Source organism: Danio aesculapii, chromosome 21 (assembly GCF_903798145.1).
Source record: "Danio aesculapii chromosome 21, fDanAes4.1, whole genome shotgun sequence".
Classification (NCBI taxonomy): Eukaryota; Metazoa; Chordata; class Actinopteri; order Cypriniformes; family Danionidae; genus Danio; species Danio aesculapii.
The window spans coordinates 29,495,991-29,522,117 of record NC_079455.1 but is presented as its reverse complement, the minus strand read 5'-3'; the positions used below and the strand labels follow the sequence as shown (position 1 = coordinate 29,522,117).

Sequence of the window (26,127 nt, the reverse complement as noted above, 5' to 3'; positions counted from 1 at the left end):
GTGCTCAACAGCGCTCGAATGTTACGGGAAATGGACGTTTTTAAAATTTTTGAGCCATTTTAAAATCACATTGATCAGCTGGTTTGTCTATAAGCTTACATAGGAGTGATCAGCTAATGAATCGCAACTTTAAAACGCTCCAGTGTCCCTGTATCTGTAGTTGCACTTGATAAACAGAGGTGAGTTCGGTGAACTGATGACCTTCACGACCAATCACAGTCATTTCTGTTGAGCGTGTTTAAGAAAGTGCTCAACAGCACTCAAATGTTAGCGGGAAATGGACGTTTTTAAAATATCCTATCGATTGGTAATGAATTCCAGTATTGTAACAACACTATTGTGCATTAGGTATTTTTGTTCTTCTGTTTTTTCTGGTTGATTGGTCTTTATACGTGAACAAAGGCTTAAATGCAATATAAAAGCAATTTTTTTGTCTCTTCGGTTTAATTGAAGTTTGTAAGAATTTCAATGGAGCGACAAGACGGTGAATTGATAATGTCGGGATTCATTTTGTTGTGAACAAACCATTTAAGCCCTCATTCCACACTGCCTTGTGGTCATGTACGTTTTATGAAATGTTTTAGCTCCTAAATGTATGTAAAACCCAATGGGTGTCGCTCGAATTCACTCACCCATCGGTCATTCCATATTAACAGGGATCTCGATGGAAACCTTTTATATATTATTTCAGATCCATGATGTTTCAGTCAATGAATTACGGAATCTCTTATATACAGCTTCATCTTAAGATATCCCATGAAACGCTGACTGATGTGCTTGGATATTGTGTGATTTATCGACTGTTGTGATTAGCTTCATCACACTAACCCTTTCCGTATGAGACACTGTGCCAATAGCAGCCTCTCAGGGGCCGGATCCTTCTTCAGAGGTGGGAAAGTGCCTCATCAAGTTCCTGTAGCTTCGAGCATATTCCCGCTTGTTCTTTTGTAGCCCACGTGTCCAAATCCCACAACCGGACATCGTGGCCCGTATGGCGTATGATAATCTGTAATGGAATTCAAGCGTTTACTGGTTAGTTGCTCCCTGGTGTGTCAAGGATTTTAAGCTTTTTTTATTATTATTATTATCCCCTTTACATACCATATAAAACTATCCTGGAGGAAGTACCGGACTTCAGGTCAAAGCCCTCAAAACACAAGCTCTTAGTGTATGGAGAGCAATCTGATCCAAAAGGGAAGCCACGTGTCTGGATGAATGAGGAGAAAGACTGAAAAGTAAAGGGTTGTGCTCTCCAACAATCACATTTTGAGGATTTCGTCTGAGATCTGATTGGATCGTTCCTAAATTTTCTATTATTACTTAAACGTTCCTTTTTCTGTTTTTATTCTTTCCTCTTTGTGCACCCTTCTGTACATAATGTAAGTTTATTTATATTTCATTCCTGTCTGTTGCCTTGCTTTTATTTTTATCTTTCCCTCGCTTTTATAAGATACTTGTATATTAAACTGTACTGGGACCATTTTGAAATGTATTCAATGTTTTTTTTCCCCCCTGTTTTTAATTCGGTATTATTGTCTTAAAATCTTATTTTTCATTTGCATCAGTTTTTTTTTCTAGCGTTTTGTTATTCAAATTTGAATATATATGTATATATATAATTATATATATGATGCAAATTATATATAATTATATAATGCCAAACGGCCTTTCTAAACAAGATACTGTTCAAACCTAATAAAAGTGCTTGAGATTTTATCTGCTGTCGTTTTTCTTTTTGTAATAAAAAATACACTGAAAAAAACAAAGATTCATTGGATTTACAATTGTTGTAAGCTAAGTGGTTGGGAACAATTTATATGGGCTGAATTGAAACAAGTTAAGTTGAACATTACTAAATTTAATTTGTTTAAATTCAGCCCCTAGATATTGTTTGTAACCACTTACCTCAAAATTAAGTAAATCCAATTAATCCTTTATTTCAGCATAGTTGAACACTCCTACACCTCACTCCCATTCTGGAAACAATGTAAGTGAGGTGTCTGAATAACACAGCTAAGTAACTGTAATATGCACCGGGTTTCGGGGGAGCCCCGTTATAGATGTTATAGACTGTACCAAAAAGCTTAGACCCGTGGGGGTGAAATCACAGCAGTTTTCCAGGAGAAATAACAAAACGGGAGGGTGGCGGGAGATGAGAAGTGTTGGCAGGTATGGTTGGGCAGCAACAGCGCATTGTTGAGCATCTATCCGGCTAGTTTGTTTGGTGTCTTGCCTCTTGTCTGGTAAACGTTGGAAAGAGTTTGCAGGATTTAGCGTGTAGCATTGGCATTAGGCATCAGTGAAAGAGAAGACTCTGATTGACTGTTCAGCTTTGAATTCAAGAACAAAAACTAAAAGTGATGACACCACTCCACTTTTCACCTCGAGGTCCTTTGCCAATCCTTCCCCTATCTCTTCTCCCCACGCTTTCCTATTTATAATCTCTATTTTTTCAATTCATCTATATTTCTATAGTACTTTTACAGTGTAGATTGTGTCAGAGCAGCTTAAAATAGAAGTTCTAGTAGATTGAAAGTGTGTCAGTCTAGTTTTCAGTTTAGTGTGGTTTAAATTTCACTGCTGAAAGTCTAAACACTGATGATGCGCAGCTCCACATGTCACAAACCAAGTGGCGACAGTGGTGAGGAGCAAACTTCACCAATTGATGAAAGTGAAGGAAAAAACCTTGAGAGAAACAGGACTAGTCCTGTGCAGGACTAGATCTGGTTCAGACTGCTGCTACCTATGTGTGTGGAAAGATATGTCCTTTCCTGCAATCGACGCACATTCTTGTTTCAGTTAATCTGTTTGGTGTTTTCAGATCTGGCTTTTTGGTCTACAATGGACCAAATGCAGCCTATGCAAGGCAACAACATTGTCCGTTTTTTTATTTATTTTATTATTACCGCTAGATCTTTGCCATTTGCTTTGTGTGTCCTGAGCTTAACCCCCCTGGTTCCACTCGCCCCATTTGAAGTAATATTGGAAACGGCGTCTCTGGCATGGTAGGTGGATTGACTAACAAGGATGCTAAAAGCAATAGCCTCTTGAGCCTAATTACACTTGCAGTTCTAAACTTCATTGCCATCCAGCTCATGGCACCACTGTTAACCCCTTGTGCCACATGAAGGGTGTTCCAGCTCTCTTTCCAACATGAAAGGTATGCTAACAAGGATGTTGGCATGCTTCTTGAGACCAAAGGTGTGTGGTTTACTTGCACTTTAAAAATCTCCCATTTCTCAGCTCATCAAGATAGCAGCAGCATAACTGATTTAATTTATGAAGGGATTATGATGATATCCTCCACTCTATTTTCAATGAGTACATCATCTTGATAGAAAAATGCTAACCTTAGACAAAAATTAATCTGTCTAGTGCGTACCTGTTGAACACCTCTGTTTGTCCATGCTATCAAATGGGATATACTTTGAAAGGCTGTGCATTCAAGTGTACAAACCTGAGTGTACTTTGAGCTTAAGAAACCCTCTTTCAGAAACAATTATGGAATCTACCGACTCCAAATGTTTTTTGAGATTATATATAAGTAGTATACACAATCTGTTAGATATCATATCAATTTAACAAACTTGACTAGTTGATCTTTATCTTTAAACTGGCGTGTATGCATCTCTGAAAATCCCTTGCCATTTGTAAGACCCCGAGAGTGGAAAACACTTGATCCCGAGAGGAAATTCGTGTAGTGAGTCATGTCACCTTGTCTCGCATCCTTCCTGGCCTTTTAGACCTGGTGTCAGTGTCGAGATGTGGATGGATTATCCTTGCAGACCCCTGCGCGTGTTTAAACAGTGTTTGACAGGAACTCAATCAGAAGTTGAAAGTCTGCGATGAGTCAGTGATGCGTCGTCCGTCACATTCTCTGCTCTCATCACCCATGGGAGACCTTCTCTGTGATTAAGAGCGAAGTCTGGCTGATGTGTTTGCAAAGGCTCTCTCCCATTGGGCCAGTTTGCATCTTGTAGGGGTCAAGGTGACACAAATCACGGATGTGGGGTCACTGTGGCCACTTTTTACAGCTTAGAGGAAATTAGCAAGACATTGACTTTTTTAAATAAAACATGCTCATGTAGAATGTGTGATATTGAGGTCACTGGAGCTGCTGCCATGTCTGAAAGTATTGAACATTTACAGAGTATTATATGCATGTAAAATACAGTACATACACTTGTTATTTCTCATCTTAAAATGTTTTTAGTCATTTATTATGAAATAAAGTCATCAGTAATTCTATAAAATATTTCCTTTTTTGCTCTTGGATTTATCTAAAATGGATCATAATTTCCAATATATATATATTCAGATACAAACATCCCATAAGTGCTCTATTGGATTAAGATATGGTGTCTGTGGAGGCCATTTGAGTACAGTGAACTCATTGTCATGTTCAAGAAACCAGTCTGATATGATTCACGCTTTATGACATGGTGCATTATCTTGCTGGAAATAGCCTTCAGATGATGGGGACACTGGTCATAAAGGGATGGACATGGTCAGCAGCAATACTCAGGTAGGCTATGGCATTGACACGATGCTCAATTGGTACCAATGGCCAAGAAATGTGCCAAGAAATTATGCCTCACACCATTACACCACCACCACCAGCCTGAACTGTTGACACAAGGCAGGATGGATCTATGCTTTCATGTTGTTGATGCCAAAATCTGACCCTCATGGCTGGACGTGTTGTACTTTCAGAGATGCACTTCTACATACCTCGGTTGTAACGAGTGGTTATTTGAGTTACTGTTGACTTTCTATCAGCTTGAACCAGTCTGGCCATTTTCCTCTGACCTCATGCATCAAAAAGGCATTTGTGCCCACAGAACAGCCACTCGCTGGATGTCTTTTCTTTTTCAGACCATTCTCTGTAAATCCTAGAAATAATTGTGCATGAAAATCCCAGTAGATCAGCAGTTTCTGAAATACTCAGGCACCAACAACCGTGCCACCTTCAAAGTCACTTAAATCCCCTTTCTTCCCCATTCTGATGCCCAGTTTGAACTTCAGCAGATCGTCTTGACCATGTCTACATGCCTAAAGGCACGGAGTTGTTGCCATGTGATTGGCTGACTAAAAATTTGTGTTGAGCAGTCAGACAGGTGTACCTAATAAAATGTGTTTGTTTGTTTATATATATATATATATATATATATATATATATATATATATATATATATATATATATATATATATATATATATATATATATATATATATATATATATATATATATATATATAATGTAGTCTTAATAAAATCAAATTTGCACACGTTTTTATGCATAACACATTGATGAGAGTGTTGTGTTGGTGAAAAGAGGACGTCATCCCAAGAGGGTCAGCAGTGTTTGAAGATGATAATTGGAATTGAGCTCATCTTTCACATGCTTTTCTCCCAGTGGAACCACAATGACCAGTCAAAGTGTTTGAAGACTTGAAGGTCAAAGTGTGTGTGTTCAGACAGGGGAGGGGAAATGTGCGGCGGTAAATAAATTGTGAGGAAGAGGAGTAGGAAGATTTCAGAGAATGAGTGGCAGAAGTATCTCAGAAGCTCTGTGATTTCACTCAACCGTTCACTTGAGGAAAAGGAGACCATTTCAGGATTACCAACACTGCAGTAGAGGAGCTACAGCAGACGATACTTCAAGAGAAGACGTGCCAAAAGATTAAGGTAGACTTAATATATTTTTATTCTTTTTTTAATATTTTTATTGGAATTGAAAGCTAATTGTAGTATGTCTTAAGCAACAATGTACTGAAGGCGAATTCTCTTCAGTCATGACTATATTTACAATATAACATGCCCTGAGTGACTTATTGGCTATTCATTTTTAAAAATTAAGGTACAACAAAATAAATATTAAACCAAAAAATAAGTTAGTTTAAAATAAATAGTCCAGTTTCTTACAGTGATTATACCGATGGAATGTTGCTGTTTGTAAGATTCATCATATGTCAGAGCTACTATCCACCTTTTTATAAACATGTCTGCTGAACTTAAAATATGATGGGTACCATTTCCAGTGTATGGAAAACGTCTTAAATAGTAAGGTTGAGCTTTAATAATCTATATAGTGAAAACTGAGAGGATTACATACTTAGGCTATTCTCTGTAGATATATCCTCCTGAAAGGAATCTTACACTTGGAATTTGAATGTGGCATTATTATCGCTATGATAGTAATGAAAACTGATGGCAATCGTCTTTGTATTCAATAAATGACAGCAATAGGCTATTTAAAACTACTGTAATCCCTGCTGCTGGAAACATTAATAGGATTAACTATGGTTTTACTACAAATATAAAAAAACATTTATTTTTATAGGCTTGTTAAACCTTTGTCATCTTCGTCAGTTTACTGTTTAGCTAAAGTAACTCCTGACCCATGATTCACCAAAAGCATTATGAGGTGTAAGAAAAAGATCAATAAATGCTGAATTTAATACTAAACGCTGTGTAATTTAGGCTATTTTTGACACAATACATGATCTTTCATCACACCTAAACATCTGCTTATCTCTCTCACCTTAGGAAAACGTTGGTTTTAAGAAAGCGCAGTCTATTTAAGATGTTTTAAATAAAACCAAACCAATTCATGGAATATTTTTAAACCGTCACCAAAAATCCTCCTGCACCTCAGACACTTAATATTGGCTAGTTATTGTTCTTAGTCTGAACTGGTTTTGCCAACAGTGTTTTAATTTGTTCAGTTTCGATAGGTTATTGTAACTTTATTTGGATTAAACACTTATCAAACATGTCATTATGTTTAGCACCATTAGTGTAAAACGTCTACTGAAATTATTACTCTGGTACAGCTAGACCTGACTGGTTGTGTATTTGACCTGCTTTAGTGTGTATGTGTACTCACTCAGTGTGTGTGTTTGTGTGGTTCTGACTCCTCAGTAATGGTGCTGGTCTGCAGGCTGCTGCTGGTCATGGGGCTGATGCTGTGTCTGAGTGCTCAGTTGAGCAGCGCTCAGCACTGGTCTCACGGCTGGTACCCTGGAGGAAAGAGAGAGATAGATCTCTACGACACTTCAGAGGTGGGACAATATTCATCAACAACAGACTTTATTTTGAAACTTTACATTAGTAATGTGTTTAATCTACTAGCTATGTGTACATATATACAGTTGAAGTCAGAATTATTAGCCCCCCTTTGATTTGTTTTTTTTTTTTCTTTTCTTTTTTAAATATTTCCTAAATTATGTTTAACAGAGGAAGAAAATTTTCACAGTATGTCTGATAATATTTTTTCTTCTGCAGAAAGTCTTATTTGTTTTATTTCGGCTAGAATAAAAGCAGTTTTAATTTTTTTTAAAACCATTTTAAGGTCAAAATTATTAGCCCCTTAAGCTATATTTTTATACAATAACTTTATCGTTATACAATAACTTGCCCAGTTACCCTAACCTGCCTAGTTAACCTAATTAAGCCTTTAAATGTCACTTTAAGCTGTATAGAAGTGTCTTGAAAAATATCTAGTCAAAAATTATTAACTGTCATCATGGCAAAGATAAAAATAAATTAGTTATTAGAAATTAGTTATTAAAACTATTATGGTTAGAAATGTGTTGAAAAAATCCCTCCGTTAAACAGAAATTGGGGAAAAAATAAATAGTGGGGGTTATAATTCAGGGGGGACTTTTTTGGGTAATTTAAATATGATTTATTTATATTTAATTTCATTTTTATTACTTTTTAGTGGTAAATATAAGTTCATGTATTTTAAATAATCGCATTTGAAGAGATTTGGAGATTTGTAAATGCATGTAAAAGCAGGCTTTATTGTTCACTGGAGCTGCATTTATTTGATTGAAATTACAGCAAAACACAAACTTTCTGAATATTATTACTATTGAAAGTAGTACTGCACGATATATTGTTTCAGCATCGATATCGTAATATGATCAGTTGCAAAAGTCACATATGAAGTCTTGTGGTTTATGATTTATCATTTTGCAAGTGAATACATTTGGACTCTTAGGAAAACTATAAAACACTGTTGATTTTATTAGCATATTTTTCATTATTGCATTTATCTATGCTTGTAGATTGTTTATTATATTTTATGCACTCATATACAGAATCACCCCAATCAATCTAAAATGATAGATTCTTTACAAATATTTCTTCAACTTCTCTGGTGAAATTGTATTTCTATTGCAATATATATCGCAGAATAAAAAATATCACAATGTTAGATTTTTCCAATATCGTGCAGCCCTAATTTAAAGTAATGGTTTTCTATATTCAGAGTATATACAGGCATCAGAGTGAAATTCAGTACCTTTTAAGACCTTTTTAAAGACTCTTTCCATCCATTTTAAGACCTTATAACCACTTTAGGTTTCAACCGGAAACACTGGCGAGATTTTAACTTGCAGTATATTTACTAAATATTAATGTAAAAACTAATCCAAAACTAAAACATTCATTGGAAATAATAGTGTTGTCTTGGTTACTGCAGTAAACAAAGCAGCATGACGTCAAATCTAGTAGGATTTCATTGATTTCATAAATTACACCTCATCCTGATATTCGCAGATTTAATTCAGGCAAACTTTAGCATACAACCATATATTGCGTAATCAAAAATGATATAAAATGTAATACCTTGCAAAATATACTTTTAAGGGCCTTACATTTCTCTACAATGATTTATCAACTTGTTATACTATTTAAGACCTCACGGACACCCTGATATTAATAAATTACAATTTGTTCATATGATGACAGCTGAATTTTTAGCATGGCTCAATTCCTCAGAAATCACTCTAATATGCTGATTTGCTACGCAGTGAATATTTCCTAATATTATCAATTTTGAAAACAACTTTCCTGCTTAATATTTTGTAGAAAACCACACATCACAGGTTTCTTTAATTCAATAAGTAAAAAAATGCAACCTTTCTTAAATTAAAATCACAAGAATACATTTCAACAAGGGCTACATGATATTGGACAAATCTGACGTTGCAATATATATATATATTTGTGATGTATATTGTGATATACAATTTCATCCAAGGCCTGAATAGCACTATTTGGAAACAATTTATGGTCACATTTTATTTTAAGATGTAATACTATGACTTTTGCCTCCATGAACTTCAAATTTGCTCTTTATTAATAGTTATGGGTCGTTTGATGGGTAGAGATTTAGAATAAGATCATACAGAGTATGTAGATTGTAAGTACTAATAAGCAGCCAATATCCCAATGACATGCATGCTAATAAGCAACTAGTTGATGGTGAGAATCGGTTACTAAAGTGCCACTGAATGTATTGATTGATTGGGATGATTAGGTAGGGAAGTGAACAATGCACAAAAAAAAAAAAATTTAGTAAACAAACAACAATCATAGATAAATCATCACCTTAGATTTATAAGACATTTATAAGACATTCAGTTATTGACATGTTCTTATTAAATGACAACTTATTTACATTATGAGATGTTTTTTTTTTATAAGTTGTTTACATTTTAAGACTTTTTATTTAATAAACAGATGTTACACACATACTGTTTCCTATGGAATGCAAAAACTTTGAAGCTCAATATCTCAATCATTCAGAACGCAGATAGAACCTTATAATTCCAAGCTGACGAAATACAATAAAGCTAAGATAAAACTGAAATAAACAGTGCATGCTTCATGGTTTTGTAAATGTAAAAATGACACTGCAAAGTCTTTACTGTATAAATAATTCCATATTTTTATTCCATGTAATTCCATATATTTTGAATCTTTATTAAACTCCCAATTGGTAACGTTTCTTGTGCCTGAATACTTTAATCTCTCTCAGGCCTCCAAAACATGCCAATTATAAAATTATAGATAAACTCTGCAGTGACTCCACAAATCTCATGTTCTGTAATGTGACCCTTGCTCAACTATGATCCCAACTCAACATTGCACATCTATGCAATGTGAATATTGCACAGACACACATTGTGATATCGATACTGAAACAATATATTGTGCAGCCCTAGTTTGAACATTTTTATTTCTTATTAATGCATATACTACTATAGTGATTAACATCAGTTCCTTTATTGTAGTGTCACGTGCCTTATAAACTGTGTTTGTGTTAGCATCCTATAGAGAGACATTTTTATGAACATGATCACATTGCCAACGGTTTTACCTTAAAATCAGGTTTCAGAGGAAGTGAAGCTCTGTGAGGCAGGAAAATGCAGTTACCTGAGACCGCAGGGAAGAAACATCCTCAAGACAATACTGGTGGGTGCTCAAACAAATAGTTATATAAGCTATTCATGACTGGATTTTAATAAGTTTCTACCTTTTGACTTGTTTTACATTGATGTTATCAGCTGGATGCCCTCATTCGTGATTTCCAAAAGAGAAAGTGACACCAAGATGATGTTTCAGCTTGTGTCCAAAGAAACATCTTTTCCAGCAAACACATTAGACCTGCTATTTTCATCCAAACTCGATATATTTTGTTATTCCTGTGACTTTATTTCTTTAATTTTGTATGTCTGTGTTTCGTTCTGTTCTCATATTCATTGTGAGTGAATCTACTGCCGGCCCTGTGTAACCATTCGCAGCAGTTCCTACAATAAAGGCTTTATTTTGGTATTTTGTTTTAATTGTTCAGTGTCTTCTTTAATCCTGAGTATTGTTGGAATATTAAGTCAATTCCATGCGTGTTCAAGAAAAAAAGGTCAGGAGAGGTTTTTCTTCAATGTCAAAAATCATAACAATTTATTGGATGCAAATGAATAATTCTCAATTATCCTCAATGCGATGCAAAAGTTACATTAAGGAGGTGCGCAACAACTTCCTTTTCCTGACTTCAACTTATATAGGCAGCTGATATTAACAGGTGGAGTTTAGTGAATTTTGTCATTTGTAAATCATTGTTCAGTCCTCCATTGGCCGCACCCCAGACATGAGTCCTCTTTTTCTATGAATTTTCTGCACAACAATAAAAGCATAAGACTTTCTGTGTTCAGTTTTAACACCTTTCTTCAGACAGGCAGTTTCCACAGAGCTGAATTTAATTTGGGACCAGCATGGACCAGCATTTATGCACAGCATCCCACACACAACAGCAGACGTTCAGTTAATATATGGCCCTTAAATGACCAATATAAATCATTGTTTGATGAAAAGAAAAAGAGACAAAAATACTAAACACATTCCTTTTTCCCAACATTGTTCTCAGATTTTGCATTTATTGTTTCGTTTTGTCATTTTATGCTCATTTTTTAGACATTTTGTTCCTCCATAAAGGAGTGTGTGTGCTGCTGAATTGTTTTTATGATGACAGCTGGATTTTTAGCATGGCCCAGTTCTTCAGAAATCAGTCTAATATGCTGGTTTCCTGAACACAGTACAAATGTCCTAATATTATCAATTTTGAAAGCAAATTTGCCGTTTAATGTTTTACAGAAAACCACACTTTACAAATTTCTGTAATTGAATCAAACAAGTAAATGAATACATCCTTTATTAAATTCAAAATCACAAGAATATATTTGAACGTTTTTTTATTTCTTATTACATTATAACGTCAGCAATGACACTGAAAGATTATGACAACCATAGATTTTTACCTTGATTTAAAATGGTTGCATATAAAAGAAAATCCTTTGCATGTTTATAAAAATAATTATTTCATAAATCATCAAATTAATCATCCAAAGTACTAATTAATAATTTGACATTTTATACATTGCTGCTATATATCAACCCACTAAGACTTATCAATTGGTCAGTTTGGTTTGAGTGATTTTTTAAAAATTATGACCTTAATTAACATACAATATAATAATTAGTACAGATCAGAATAATTATGAATAGAAATATGTTTAATTTATATGATACAGTAACAGTATGATGGTGGAACATTATTTATTTTACTATTGCATTATTATTACACAATTGCATCACATAAAATTCGACACCAACATTGAACGTCTCATCTTTGATCCATATTAACCCATATTCGTATTTTATAATATTTTTTAGATTATTACATGTATTATTCTAATTACATTTAATGTAAATCTTAAAAACAAAAACATTATATATTTTTCTAAAGTATTATTATTATTATTATTATTATTATTATTATTATTATTATTATTATTATTATTATTATTTACTTGAAGTTTACCAAATATTTATTCCGATTGAATCACATCAATACATTCATACAATTTTGTTAGCCACTAGATGGCGCACATAGATATACTTATCAAAATGCATTAGACTCAAACATGATATATCAAAGATGCCCAAAGTAGGGGCCGTGGAAACCTTGGTCCGCCATCCCATCTGAATAGAAAGGGTGAATTATGGGCAGTTGGTTGGGGTGAATGCCTTTCACAGACCTCGTCATTTTTATTTAATGCATTTCCTTATCCTTTGCATGTTTTTAAAAAGAATTGTTTCTTAAATCATCAAAATAATCATTAATAATTTGACATATTCTACATTGCTGCTATATGTAAACCGTCTATAAAGTATACTTATCCATTGATCAATAAAATGTTTTTAATTATTTAAAAGAAATATGGCTAATTCATTAATATACAATATACAGCAGGTCAGAATAAATATGTTTAATTTATACAGCTGTTATGATGTATGATGGTGGAACGTTATTTATTTATTTTATTTATTATTGGATCAATATTACACAATGGTATCACCCAAAATTAGACATCATCATTGTACCTTATTAACCCATATTCTTATCTTATCATTTTTTTAAATAAAATATGTATAATTTTAGATTAAAATTTAATGTAAACCTTAAAAACATTTGTTAAACTTATTTTCTTGACCAAATATTTATTCCGACTCACATCGGTACATTCATGCAGTATTGTTGTTAGCCACCACATGGCGCAAATAGATATACTTATCAAAATTAATTAAGCTCAAACATGGTATAGTGACATTCTTATCAAAACTTATTCACTTCTATGCAAGACCTGCAATAAATGTAATTATATAACAAACCACGTGCTGTCAAATGAATATTCCAGCATTTAATGTCGATTCATTCTCAATACACTGTTAAAAAAAGAGATATGATCAAAAAGTAATGAGAACACATGTTTTAGTGTTACTGTAACTTTTTTTGTAAGTTATCCAGTTCACAACTTTATATTTTAAGATGCACAATTTTAAACTTGATGTGTTTAAGGGCAGTTTAATTAATGTACTTTGAAATTACTTTAAAATTGAAGACGTAATTAGTTAACTTACAATTTTAGGCAGCAACAATTCTTTTTTGACTCTGACACCTGAGACTGTTTAGTATTTGAGAAGATATGTATAATAAAAATTAAAATGAAACAAATAAGCATCCACTATTTTTAGACAGTTTCACTTTCAGGATTATTCTGAGCAAGCACACTCAAACTGTTATTCCACCATCATATCTTTTTTATTTTATTTTATTTATTTATTTTTTTTTTTTTACAGCTGACACAGTGGTTTGAGACACAAGGCCTAAATTTACTGACATTCCCATTCAATAACATTGTATTTATACTTAGACAATGGCTATTCATACTGGAGATTTATAGCTGTCGTATTAAGTAAGAGTGCATTATCTTTTTGTTTGTTTAGCCGGCTAGCTTCCAACTAATTCCAGTAGCTCAGGCATGTCCAAGCTCGGTCCTGGAGGGCCAGTGTCCAGCAAAGTTTAGTTCCAACCCCAATCAGACACACCTGGGCTAGCTAATCAAGCTCTTACTAGGCTTTCTAGAAATATCCTTGCAGGTGTGTTGAGGCAAGTTGGATCTAAAATCTGCTGGACACCGGCCCTCCAGGACCAAGTTTGGACACCCCTGCAGTAGCTGATGTCACCTCCTATTAATAAAGATCATATTGCAAACAGACATCAAATAATTGTAGGCTTTAGGGATTATCAGGAGTTATTTTTGTAGAGCAAACTGAACTATATACAGTATGTGACAGAAAGAACAATGCAGCAGGAAGAAGTCACTTTAAAGACGGCAAAAGCGTTTAAGTTTCATTTCTGCTACTGCAGTCAGAGAGCTTGAAAATGAAAGCAGTTTATTCATATCCGTCACCTGCTGGAACGATTATTAAAATATTTTGTGGAATTAAGATATTGTAATTTCCCTGTTATTCATTGATTTGATTTTCTTTCTTGACATAAAAATATACATTAACAGATAAGCTGTTATTCTTTACTTTGATGACAATATATATATATTTTTGTATATTTACTAATTATACATGATGTAGGGCTAAGTCAGATTAATATAACGTTAAATGAAACTACTTGTACTTTTAATTTGATGCAACTAAAACTAAAAAATTCAAGACAGAAATTTTTACAGTGTATAAATATATTATAACGTAATAAATTAGTTCGTATTTATATATTTTTATGCGTACTTCAAATTTAATGCATCCAAGTATTCAGTCCCATCTATCAGTTCTAAAGTGTAAAAAGAAAAAATTATATATATATATATTAGTATTTTTTTTCATCTTAGCTTTAATGTTTATGTAAAATGAGACAAATTTGCTATTATTTATATCTCCAGACTGCTATTTAGCAGTATATTTTCGATAACGTTTCACTGCACTGTAATTATCAAACAAGACTACATTTATCTATCCATCTATCTATCTATCTATCTATCTATCTATCTATCTATCTATCTATCTATCTATCTATCTATCTATCTATCTATCTATCTATCTATCTATCTATCTATCTATCTATCTATCTATCTATCTATCTATCTATCTATCTATCTATCTCTCTCTCTCTCTCTCTCTCTCTCTCTATGTATATTATAAGTTATAAAAATAAATTATGAATATATATATATATATATATATATATATACATATATATATACACATACATACATACATACATACATACGTACGTACGTACGTACGTATGTATGTATGTATGTATGTATGTATGTATGTATGTATGTGTATATATATATATATGTATATATATATATATATATATATATATATATATATATATATATATATATATATATATATATATATATATATATATATATATATAATTTTTTTTTAACCTTATATAAAATATTATTTTTCTCTATACAGTTTTGTTAGGACAATTGGTGCGTTTGGCACGTGTTGAAAAGTTTTTTTTTTTGCTTGTTTAACCAAGCAAGTTTTGTCCCGATGATCAATCACAGTATAATGTCAGCATTGTGTGTATTCCCACACTTTATATCAGATGCTTTTAATCAAGTAAACTGCAGTCAGTAGGAGGGAGGGACATAAGCAAACATCACCACGTGGCTTGGCTCAGATTCTTACAGCATCAGTGTGACATTAGCACCGTATTAAGCGAAAGCAGATGCTGAATCTACTTATTTGATAGCTTGAATGCTTGATTTGCCGAGGTGAGTTACAAGGCCAGATACTTTAATGTTTTTTTCTATTTACTAGAAATGTTCATGTTTTAAAAAGTAGTTCAAAATACTTTTTAGGGACACATGACATAGATGCCTATATAGGAACATGTGTCAAAGCTCTTTTTCTGAATTAGGTGTATGTCGTTGTTCGAGAATTTGTTGCTGCTTTAGGCAATGTTTTAAATAGATTTGCAAAGGGGAAGAAGGGTGTGAGAAGTCAGCAAAACGAGTGCATTAGGCAACAAGTTCTGTAGCTCTGTGCTTTTCTCTGGACTCCACTCCCTGGCTGGACTTATGGCAGTAGTTTGTGAAGTTCATCTGTCGATGTGGAATTAATGTTTTATTTTTACTGGTTACCAGAGCAACTTCACAACTTTGCGTTCCATGTCTCCAGATGACGTCGATGTAACGGCAGGTAATTTACTTAGACTTCGTTCTAAATATGCTTTGCTACACTAGTAATTCGGTGAAAGAAGCACCAATACTTCATTCAGGTCTAGTACAATTTGACTTGTTTATAAAATAAATCAAATTAAATTGTAGTTATCCTGCTACTTAATCAGTGGTTTCGTGCACTTAACATCTAGTGATCTAAAAGGGAATAGCAATACTTCGCTAAAGAGGTTATAATTAAAACCACATGAAGCTACTGAAGTTAGACGTACACTAGACCCCATGTCTTCTTTCCTTTCTTTTTTTAAACTACAGATATGGCCTGCGCTTTATATGAAACCAAAAAGGTTAGGCTATACTACAAATTAACGAAGTTTTTGCTTCAATGACTATAGTTCAACCATATTTGCTGTAAAAAAAAGTCCAAGTGATGTGATTATAAGTGTGGTTATACAAATGGCGATCAAAAATATGGTTACTGCGCTTTTAATAGTAGAACCGTGGTCCATTTTCATAGGGGATGTCAAGTTTAGTTCACCAAAGATCTGCATGCGGTACGCGGGAGTTAGATTAAATGGATTCGTGTCAAACATGCGGATACTACTGACTAACATGTTACACCAGTGTAATCTGGCGGAAGACTATACAAGGCTATAAATAACAGACCACCATGAATTGCCAAAATCTTTCATGACTTACTGCGGTGCTTAAGCGTTTTCTTGCGACATGGAGATAATAGTCTACTGTAGCCTAATGTGCAGCATGTATCTCCTGGGACTTTGATCTTAACACCTTTAACCTGATTACTTATTGCGCTTCATGGCCGTTGAATGCTTTATTCTGATTAGCTGGGGAACATTTTAAGGCGTGTAAGTATATTCAGGAAAACGAAATGCAATTCCTGACAGGTCTTGACCAATTTACAGCTCCATGTCACTATGGCAAATGATGTCAGTCATTTTAAATGACTCTACGGCCTAAACTACAATAATATAAATACCCCCCCCCCCCCTTCAGAAACTGCATAAATAACTGGATTAGTCTTCTCCCAATGGCTATAATGTCAGATGCCCGTTCTACACGTTTATATGATTCTTTACAGTCTTAATGAAAACGTCTAAAACTTACTTAGGTTACACAGGGTTTCCACAGGGTCTTAAATTTCATAAAATAAATTTTAGGACTTAAAGTATTTAATTCACTGAATTATTGTCTTTTAGGTCCTTAAACAAGTCTTACCTTTCCTCTGTCCATGTAAAGCTACCCAATCCAATCACCAAAAATCCCAACAATCTCAAAACAACTTTCAACAAAACTTTTTTTTGAAGAAGAAGAGGAAAAGTTGTGTTAAAAATGTGTATGTATACAACTAGGGTTTGCTTGTTTTGACACATTATTAAAAATATGCGTCAAAGAAGTTACTAAATAGAATCATTTGTATGGGGCAAGTAAACCTCTTTTCCATGGGACCAACTGGGCAATTAGAAAAAAATCCTTAGTGTTTAGCGCTGTGTAAGTCTAAAATTTTATCCATAATCATCTTAAAAAGGTCTTTAAAAGTCTTAAATTTGACTTTGTGAAACCTGCAGAAACCCTGTTACATTTCTCAATTGTGAAGTACTTGTAAATAAACACCCTTTTTACTTGCTTTTTACCCATTTTGCTGTCTCTTTAAATGATAATGATCAGCCGCTCCCACCACCCCACCCAGTTGCACAGTCTGTGCTAGTTAGTCAAGCACTGGCCACAGCTCTGTGGCTAATTTCTAATGCGTTTGGCACACCTTTGTGGTAACAATTCAGCAGATTTGAATTGGTTAATATATATAGGATATTTTAGGAGTCGAATGTGCTGCAATCTTAGCTAGTCTGCATGAAAATAGGTTTGATAAATAAAAAACTGTGATGTTTACATTGATGACAATAATCATTAAATGATGTATATTAAAAGCAGAATTCTTTGAACTAATCACAATGTAATATTTTCAAAAGTTGTCCAAGAGTGTGTTTGAAGTGGAAAGTAAATGTTTAACTTGTTTGCTGACTGATATGGCAAAATATTTAGCTGAACATTTGTTATAAATTTTACAGTTTCTTTAAAGGTCCAGATTTAATGTTTTGCCCCCTCACATCACAGAACAGACCAGATACATCGGTTAGACATTTAGTCCTGTGTCCAGTTCTCCAAAGCTGTGGCAAAATGTCCTCAAAACAAATGCATCACACTGGTATAGTGTGGTAGCCGGTAAAGAGCACAGCATTGTACAAGGGTGAGCAATAATATTCTTGGTTAAATTTCTGTATTTTTATTAAAAATATCTTTTTTGTAGACTTTTTTGTTATGGTAAAAATGCAGTCTTTATAATTGTTTTCCATGTTGAAGGATAATGATATACATTCCAATATCAGTTGTTAATGCTTCCAGATTTAAAAGAGTATCTTAAAAATTACTAAAGCCTCAATAATTAGAGGGTCCATTAAATAGCATAACAAATTTTCAGCAGATAACTTTTTTTGGCCAAAAATTCAGTACATCACTAATATCAACACACTTTTAGATTCCCGTTGTTGCACATTTCTGCTGTGTGATGACTTTTAGATGAGTATAGAGTAAAAAGGCCAGAGCTTATAATTTTTATTGGCATAAATTTTATTGCGATTTGATATAATATCGTTTATCGGCCCAGCCCTACGTCTGAGACATTCATGAATCAATGATTCGCTCCCTGAAAATCAACCTGTTGTTGTTTTGAAGATAACTTTGAGCATTTATCAATTCAAATAAAGGCTAGACTATTAAAATTCTACGAGTTTCACTGCAAAAAAATCTGCACTTCAACCTGTGTACACACACGTGTGCTTTTTAGGCATGGGATGATAGCCGGGTTCAAGTTTTACCATGGTTAGGAAAGTCAAAGTTTTAAAACCGCTAACATTTTCTGTTATACAGCTCCTACCGTATATATAACTTGTAAATTTTTTTTTTTTTTAGGGCAACAGAATCTCCACATCAAAAGCTACTGGTCAGCCCACAGTTCAGGGAACATTTGAAAAACAAATCGCTTATGCACCATGCTGGACCTGAACAGTGCAGTTGCTTTCTTTATATCCACAGGAAAAGAAAGATATCCAAAGAAATCTAAAGATATATAAAGTAATCTGTGTTTTACAAACTAATGAAGATAGTAGAAGTCAATAATTTTTAAAAAGTATTTAGCTTGATATGTATACTGCTCCGAAATATTTTAAATGTTGCTTAAAATAAAATATATTGTGTTCAATAGGGGAAAAAATTAGTTGTTTTTAACCCAGGTATTTAAAAAGAACATTTTTTAATTTAGTAATCACAACACAGTGGTACCCTGAAACCGTGATATTTTTGTCCAAGGTTATCATACCGTCAGAATCTTATATTGGCCCATGCCTAGCACTTATATTAGCATTAGGGGCATCAAAAAAAAATGGTATACAGATAATATTGAGACATCATTGAAAACTGAAAAGTGTTTCTTTTCCAGTTACTTTTTTTTTCTCACAAATAGAACCAAACCATTTGCTTTGATAAACCAAATTTAAATAATGGCTACTTTCATCTCAGTCTGCGTGAACTTTATGTAGAAATGCATCACTGAAATAAGAATTGAAACTCAAACTCAAAAAATATATATATATATTCTATGAGTTTTGCTGATGGATCATTTAGGATATTGATGTTCCCTTGTTGTAAACTTTTTAAGACATTCGTGAACTAACAATACCCTAGTTGCATATCAGGCTGTCATTATGCGGACATTTCCACACCCCTAAACATGAACATGAGGCGGCGCAAAAAAAAAAATTGGTTGGTTACGCTGTCAGTAATATAGCATCATGGGCATTTCTTGAGCATTAAAAACAGCCATCAGTCTGAGGTTTGGCTACGTGGGAGTAGTGCTCATTAGTATAAAAACCACAACACCACACTAACAATAATACATCTGCACATAAGAAGATGATCTGAAACACGAGCAACAATACCCAAAGAAACAATCTTACTTCAATTTTCTGACAATTTGTAGATACCGCTATCATATTGCCCTAAAGAAACCCTTCTGGGGTATTCCGTTCATATGTAAGAATGTTTTTTTAACCACAGCGGTTCGAACTGTAGTTCTGCCGAGTGACTAAAAAGTTATCAGCATGATGGTAAAAACTATACATTCCTAGTCAAACCATTCTTCTGCAATCTTATACCAGAAACGGAAATAAGGGCTGTATTAATTGCTAAAAATGTGGAGTCAGTATGGACCTTCTTTGGTGAAAAATACATGTTTTGCCATATAAACAAATGCATATGATCATTTTAATTCCTACACATATATAAAATATATCCGTTTTGAGTTTGCCAATTCATCATCCTGTGTATTGGAGTCTTGCCTAAACACTATAAATTAGATGGTGTTTGTAAACAGATACATTTATTTTTATTGGTTACATTTACTTTTATGTTAAACAAAACTGTAAAGGCAAATGATACTCAAAAACTTCAATATTATTATGATGTGTTGTCAGCTATGGGACTCTAATACTCAACTGTAAAAGTTCTTCGTCAGTCATACTTTTTATAAGGTCACAATCTTCACTGTTATATGTTGGAATTTCCCTAAAATCTTGAGCAAGATGGCTAATGTCCATTTAAGGTCAGGTGTAGAAACACACACTTTTTGTAATTCAAGTCAAGCATTTGCTCCTCATGAGACTTGAAGGCCCTAAGAAATCAAAACCATATGACCAGCTGATTTTGTTAGCTCACATTGCTAGTTTTGTGCATGTCATCAAGAAAAAATATTGTTGCCCTTCTAATCTTTAATTAAAATCTAAAGATTCACCGTAAATTAGTCAGATTACGTATATTTTAGGATTAGGCGTTGGGCATGGCTAACATATTTAACCAACGCTGCTGCAACTGTCAGATTTGACAACAAACAGAAATGGTATGGAGGGGGAGTCTGTTGGTGGTTCACAAAGTGGGGCATGTAGGACAATAACAGGGGGTCATTTTAAAATATAGAATTACCATATTTTAACCACAACCCACAGAAGATTAAGCAAGTGTTTTTTTGCAAATATATAAAAATATATAAAAAATAAAGCCTATTGTACAAACAATAATGGGCTTTTTTTTCCCTTCAAAAGCAAAGAGAAAGAAGAAAAATAATAATAAATTATAAATTGATTTAAATGATAATAAATAAATTAAAAAAATAAAAACACATGTATATACATCCATACACATACATACATAAATATATATACATACCCTAAAGCTTCTAAGAATGTAAAGTAGATACACCAGATTTTTTTCAAAAGTCCTTGGTGATCCTCTGACGCTGAACAGTATTTCCTCAGGGTTGCAGTAGGAAATAAGTTCGTTGATCCAATGTTTTGTAGATGGAGAGATGATTTTCAGTTAATTAATATGCATTTTTTTCCAGCCAGAAGTGTAAAGTATTTTTTATGATGAGCTGTATCTAGTAGTTCCGTGTCCCTTAATATCCAAATTCTAGGATTGTAGCTAAGTTTGATATCTGTAACTGTTGATGATATGTCAATTATATTTTCCCAGAAATCAGCCAACAGAGGATAACTCCAAAACATATGCAGCAAGTCTCCTTCAGCTGCATTGCACCTTTGACATTTTGGGAATATATTAGAAATAAACATTTGAAGTTTTTTGGGAGCATAATATGTCCGATGCAGTATGTTAAATTGGATTTGTCTATGTTTAGTGCATATTAAAGTTGTCTGCATTCTGTTCATAATGCACTCCCACTCTACCATGCCATATGTGCAGCCAAGATTCTTTTCCCACTTCTGTTTCGAAGTATTGTTGTATGCTTTTAAAGTGTTTGATATTATGCAGTAGCCTATAGATGTAATACCTTTTGGGGACAATATAATTTTATTATGAATGATATATTAAGTGGTGATAAGGCTGGAATTTTCTTCAAAGTAATCTCTTTAACTCAGTGTCTAATTTGTAAATATTTTTTAAAAAGTTATGTTTTGGATAAACTAGTAGTTTTTAATAGTAAAAAAACAACAGCATGATAATAACAGCCATCAGCCTTTAGATTATTTGCTCATAGGATTGTGTATTTACTTAAATTAACAAAACCGCAAAGAACTCTGAAAATGTACTTTACTGTTGCTAGTAACTATACTGAGTGTCACAGGCAATACTTTTAGTTGACTTTTTAGCAAGACATTTCCTCGTGCTATGGAAACAATTCTGTGACAGCTCTTACAAATGACCTGTTTGTGTTCGGTGTCTGTGACTTTTTTTTGATATTAATTCATCTGTTAATGCTTCTGAAGCAGCAGACGCCATCATCCCACTTGTCCGCGCTTTCCTGTTTGTTTGTTTTATTGTGGGCATTCTGCATGGTTTGGTTGTACAATTCTGATTGGGCAGAACAAAAGTGTGCTCACTCAATTGGCTAGTAAGACTGTCACACGCAGACTGTCACGCATTTGCTCTGGGCGGGGGAAATTATATAATCTATATATATTTAATATCGCAGCCTCTTGCGATTAGCTAATCGCAATGTTTCAAATCACATTTGCAATTCAATTTCACAATACAAAAAAAAAAACGGTTGCAGCTTCCGGTTCATGGGGACCTTAAAACAGTTTCCCGCTTTACAATATAAAGCATTTCTTCAAAACAAAAAGAAACTGCTTATTGTAAGTGATATTTTACATTCAACAATGTATCAAAATATATGTGAAATCATCTGAAATAAATTAACAAGGGGAAGGGAATTGCATTTTCTTGATTTTATACAACCCATTGATACAAACTTCAACAGCCAGAGGACCTTTTAAGTGGACAAAAAATCTTTATAATGGAATTTTTTTTAGATGATTGAAAATGTCTTTACTCTAAGAAGACAATGTCTCTTTTAAGAACTTTTCATAGAAGGTTTCTTTGTAGAGTGTAAAATTGATCTTCTGTGACACTTCTGAGAGTAACCGAAATCATTTGGTGAAGTGATATAAAACCGATATGGTCATGATCTGCCCAGAACATTTCCTGGAAGATAACTGCATGCCTTGGAATGTTCTTTTTTCAATCAAAATGAGCCATATTCATTGTACCGTATTCATCAAGCATTCTGTATTAGGACTTTAAGGTTGAATTTAGACCAGATTCTAAACATTTTTGTCTGTTTTTGTGACAACAGGCGGCATCGTTGATACACCACACACTCACGCTCATGTTTGTTCAGAGAATCGTGCCAGTGCTACAAAAGGATTCTTAATGCCTCAAAGTTTTGCAAAGGTATGGTATAATTACAACAGATAATTCAATGTGTTAATGGTGCATGTACAGAAAAAGAGCTTTAATTTTACCTTACAGAATGAAAACATTGAAGCTTCACCTGAAACTGAGAAATGTCATTTTTGTATTTGGAACACTGGGACTTTTATGCATCACCGTCATATTTTTAAGAGGAAATGGAGAAAGACAAGAAACAGGACTGCCCTTGAGGCAGCAGCTGACAGTAAAATATGGCATTAACTGCACTAAAATATATGAAATGGAACCAGTGGAGCTGGGCAAATCCTTAATCATCCGCAAGCAAAAAATCTACAAAGGAGTAACTGATGCAGCTATCGCAAATGCCACCATCGATTGCGGTTGGTTTGTATCATCACAGGGCTACAATGCTATTCAGGTCACTGAGGCTGAGCGTGAATTTCCTCTTGCTTACTCTTTAGTTGTTCATCAAGATGCAGCTCTTGTGGAAAGACTCCTGAGGGCCGTTTATGTGCCGCATAACATCTACTGCATACATTATGATCGAAAGTCCTCTTCTGACTTTATGTCAGCAATGAATGGTCTGGCGTATTGCATCCCAAACGTCTTCATTGCCTCAAAACTGGAGAGAGTTCAGTATGCAGGAATCTCACGACTCAGAGCGGATCTGAATTGTCTGTCAGACCTCCTTGACTCTGAAGTCAAATGGAAGTACGTCATCAACCTGTGCGGTCAAGATTTCCCACTGCGGACAAACGCTGAGCTGGTGTCGGATCTGAAGATGCTGAAAGGGAGGAACATGGTGGAAAGCAAGTGGCCTGGAGGAAAGAAAAACCGCTGGAGTGTTCATCATCTGCTGAAAAAGAATGATTCAGAGTACTACGATTTTCCAGTCAGCTCTTCAGAGGAGAAATCTCCACCACCTCACAACATAGAGATGTTTGTAGGCAGCGCTTACTTTACTCTCTCAAGAGAATTTGTGTATTTTGTTCACTGGAGTTCCCTTGCCAAAGATTTCCTGGCCTGGTCTGAGGATACATACTCACCTGATGAACATTTCTGGGCGACTCTGGTTCGTGTGCCTGGAGTGCCCGGTGAGGTGCCGAGATCTGATCCGGAAATCTCCGAACTGATCAGTAAAACTCATCTGGTGAAGTGGTCATATTTAGAAAATGATCTTTACCCACAATGCACTGGAGCCAGTGTACGTTCTGTCTGTATTTATGGTGCTGCTGAGCTCAGATGGCTCTTAAACTATGGCCACTGGTTTGCTAATAAAGTGGATCCCACTGTGGATCCTGTTCTTATTGAATGTTTAGAAGAAAAGCTTGCTGAAAAACGGCAGAGACTTGCAGTGAATTGACCTTGTTTTACCATGGTGAAATTTTGCAATATAAAACGTTTAAAACAATTTAAAGTTGAGCCATTTACTGCGGAAAATAGTTTGAAAATGCACTTTATGTTGTTATGAAAGTGTTTCTTAAAAGGTGATTCAGCCAACATGATGTGCAATTTTCTAGTGATAAAACATTTAAGGATTTGATGAGAGACCAAATGTGAATTTTATTATGTCGGTTTACATTTACACACTCTGTTTTCAGCTAAAAAATAATAATGAAAAACTATATATGCCTTTTGGGCTGTTTTATTTTATTTTGAGGAACATGAGGATGAACACTTCTTAAAAAGCAGAAGGTTTAAAACATGATACATAAACACCCATGCACACAAAAGCAAATTGATAAATGAGTGTGTTCAGTCTACAAGCATGTGAGTGTGAGAACCTGACAACCAAAACAACAATGCTGGACTAAAGAGCATGTGTGTCAGAAAATATATATGTTAAATTACTAACTTATGTTCTTATCATGTTACAAAACCAAATCTTATCTCTGGTTAAAAAATCTAAAATTTAAAAATCATCCATGTTCGCCGGATTTCCGCCAGGTGCTTCAATTTCCTCCACAGTCCAAAGACATGCGCTATAAGTGAATTGAAAAAATTGTCCGTAGTGTGTGTATAAGAGTGTGTATAGGTGTGTCCCAGTACTGGGTTGCAGTTGGAAGGGCATCCACTGTGTAAAGCATACACTGGAATAGTTGGCAGTTCATTCCACTGTGGTGACCTCTGAAATAAAGACTAAGCTAAAGTAAACTGAATGAATGAAATTGTGTCATCAAGATTGAAAATCTACTGTCAGAACTGTTACCAGCAACCAACTCTGCGCAGCTAATGAGTTAGCTCAAACAAACTGGATTATTAACTAGTCACTTGCACTATAACTGGTAATGCTCTGTGATGCTTTTGTTTTTTGGTCTCTGTATTGCTGTTTGCAGTTCCTGTAAATATGTTGGACAGCAGTCTGTAATTACTTCTACATTTTTTTAAAAACTACTTCAGGGTCCATTTTTAGTCTCTCAAAACATTTGATCACAATTTTGAATATGATTACAATGGATCAGGCAGATAGATAGATAGATAGATAGATAGATAGATAGATAGATAGATAGATAGATAGATAGATAGATAGATAGATAGATAGATAGATAGATAGATAGATAGATAGATAGATAGATAGATAGATAGATAGATAGATAGATAGATAGATAGATAGATAGATAGATAGATAGATAGATAGATAGATAGATAGATAGAAAGAAAGAAAGAAAGAAAGAAAGAAAGAAGCTAAAGGTTGACTCAGAACAATGACTTGGAGCAAATTGAGTGTTAATTGTCAGAGAAAAATGTGTTTGTTTTGCACCTGACTGAGCAGGAATAATGCAAATGAATTAAACACAACCCCACAAAAAGTAGAACTAGGCAACATTTGCATGTTGCAATTTCTCATTTTACTGGTTTTGCTTCTGAAGGCTTGTGAATGATGCAGCTGTTTTCTGTGATCTGTCATTTCTGTACTCTACAGCATTTATGCACTGTGCTTATCTAGCATTTGATAAATAACTGCTGCCATGTTCAA

General features: G+C 34.1%; 2 protein-coding genes across 4 annotated transcripts; both read left to right on the top strand.

The window, feature by feature from the left end:
• Positions 1–5,495: 5,495 nt before the first annotated feature.
• Positions 5,496–10,640, top strand: gnrh2 (gonadotropin-releasing hormone 2). Its single transcript, XM_056447160.1, has 4 exons — positions 5,496–5,688; positions 6,925–7,064; positions 10,186–10,269; positions 10,362–10,640. The coding sequence occupies exons 2-4, from the start codon at positions 6,927–6,929 to the stop codon at positions 10,398–10,400; spliced, it is 261 nt and encodes an 86-aa protein (XP_056303135.1). The 5' UTR covers positions 5,496–5,688; positions 6,925–6,926; the 3' UTR covers positions 10,401–10,640.
• A 4,690-nt stretch (positions 10,641–15,330) lies between these two features.
• gcnt4b.2 (glucosaminyl (N-acetyl) transferase 4b, tandem duplicate 2) lies at positions 15,331–25,706 on the top strand. Of its 3 annotated transcripts, XM_056447156.1 has the most exons (4): positions 15,331–15,443; positions 15,816–15,870; positions 23,074–23,171; positions 23,250–25,706. In XM_056447156.1, the coding sequence occupies exon 4, from the start codon at positions 23,251–23,253 to the stop codon at positions 24,511–24,513; it is 1,263 nt and encodes a 420-aa protein (XP_056303131.1). In that variant the 5' UTR covers positions 15,331–15,443; positions 15,816–15,870; positions 23,074–23,171; position 23,250; the 3' UTR covers positions 24,514–25,706. The 3 variants fall into 3 exon arrangements, with proteins under 3 accessions (XP_056303131.1, XP_056303129.1, XP_056303130.1); XM_056447154.1 differs by lacking the exon at positions 15,816–15,870; XM_056447155.1 differs by lacking the exon at positions 15,331–15,443 and having other exon boundaries at positions 15,738–15,870.
• Positions 25,707–26,127: the final 421 nt, after the last annotated feature.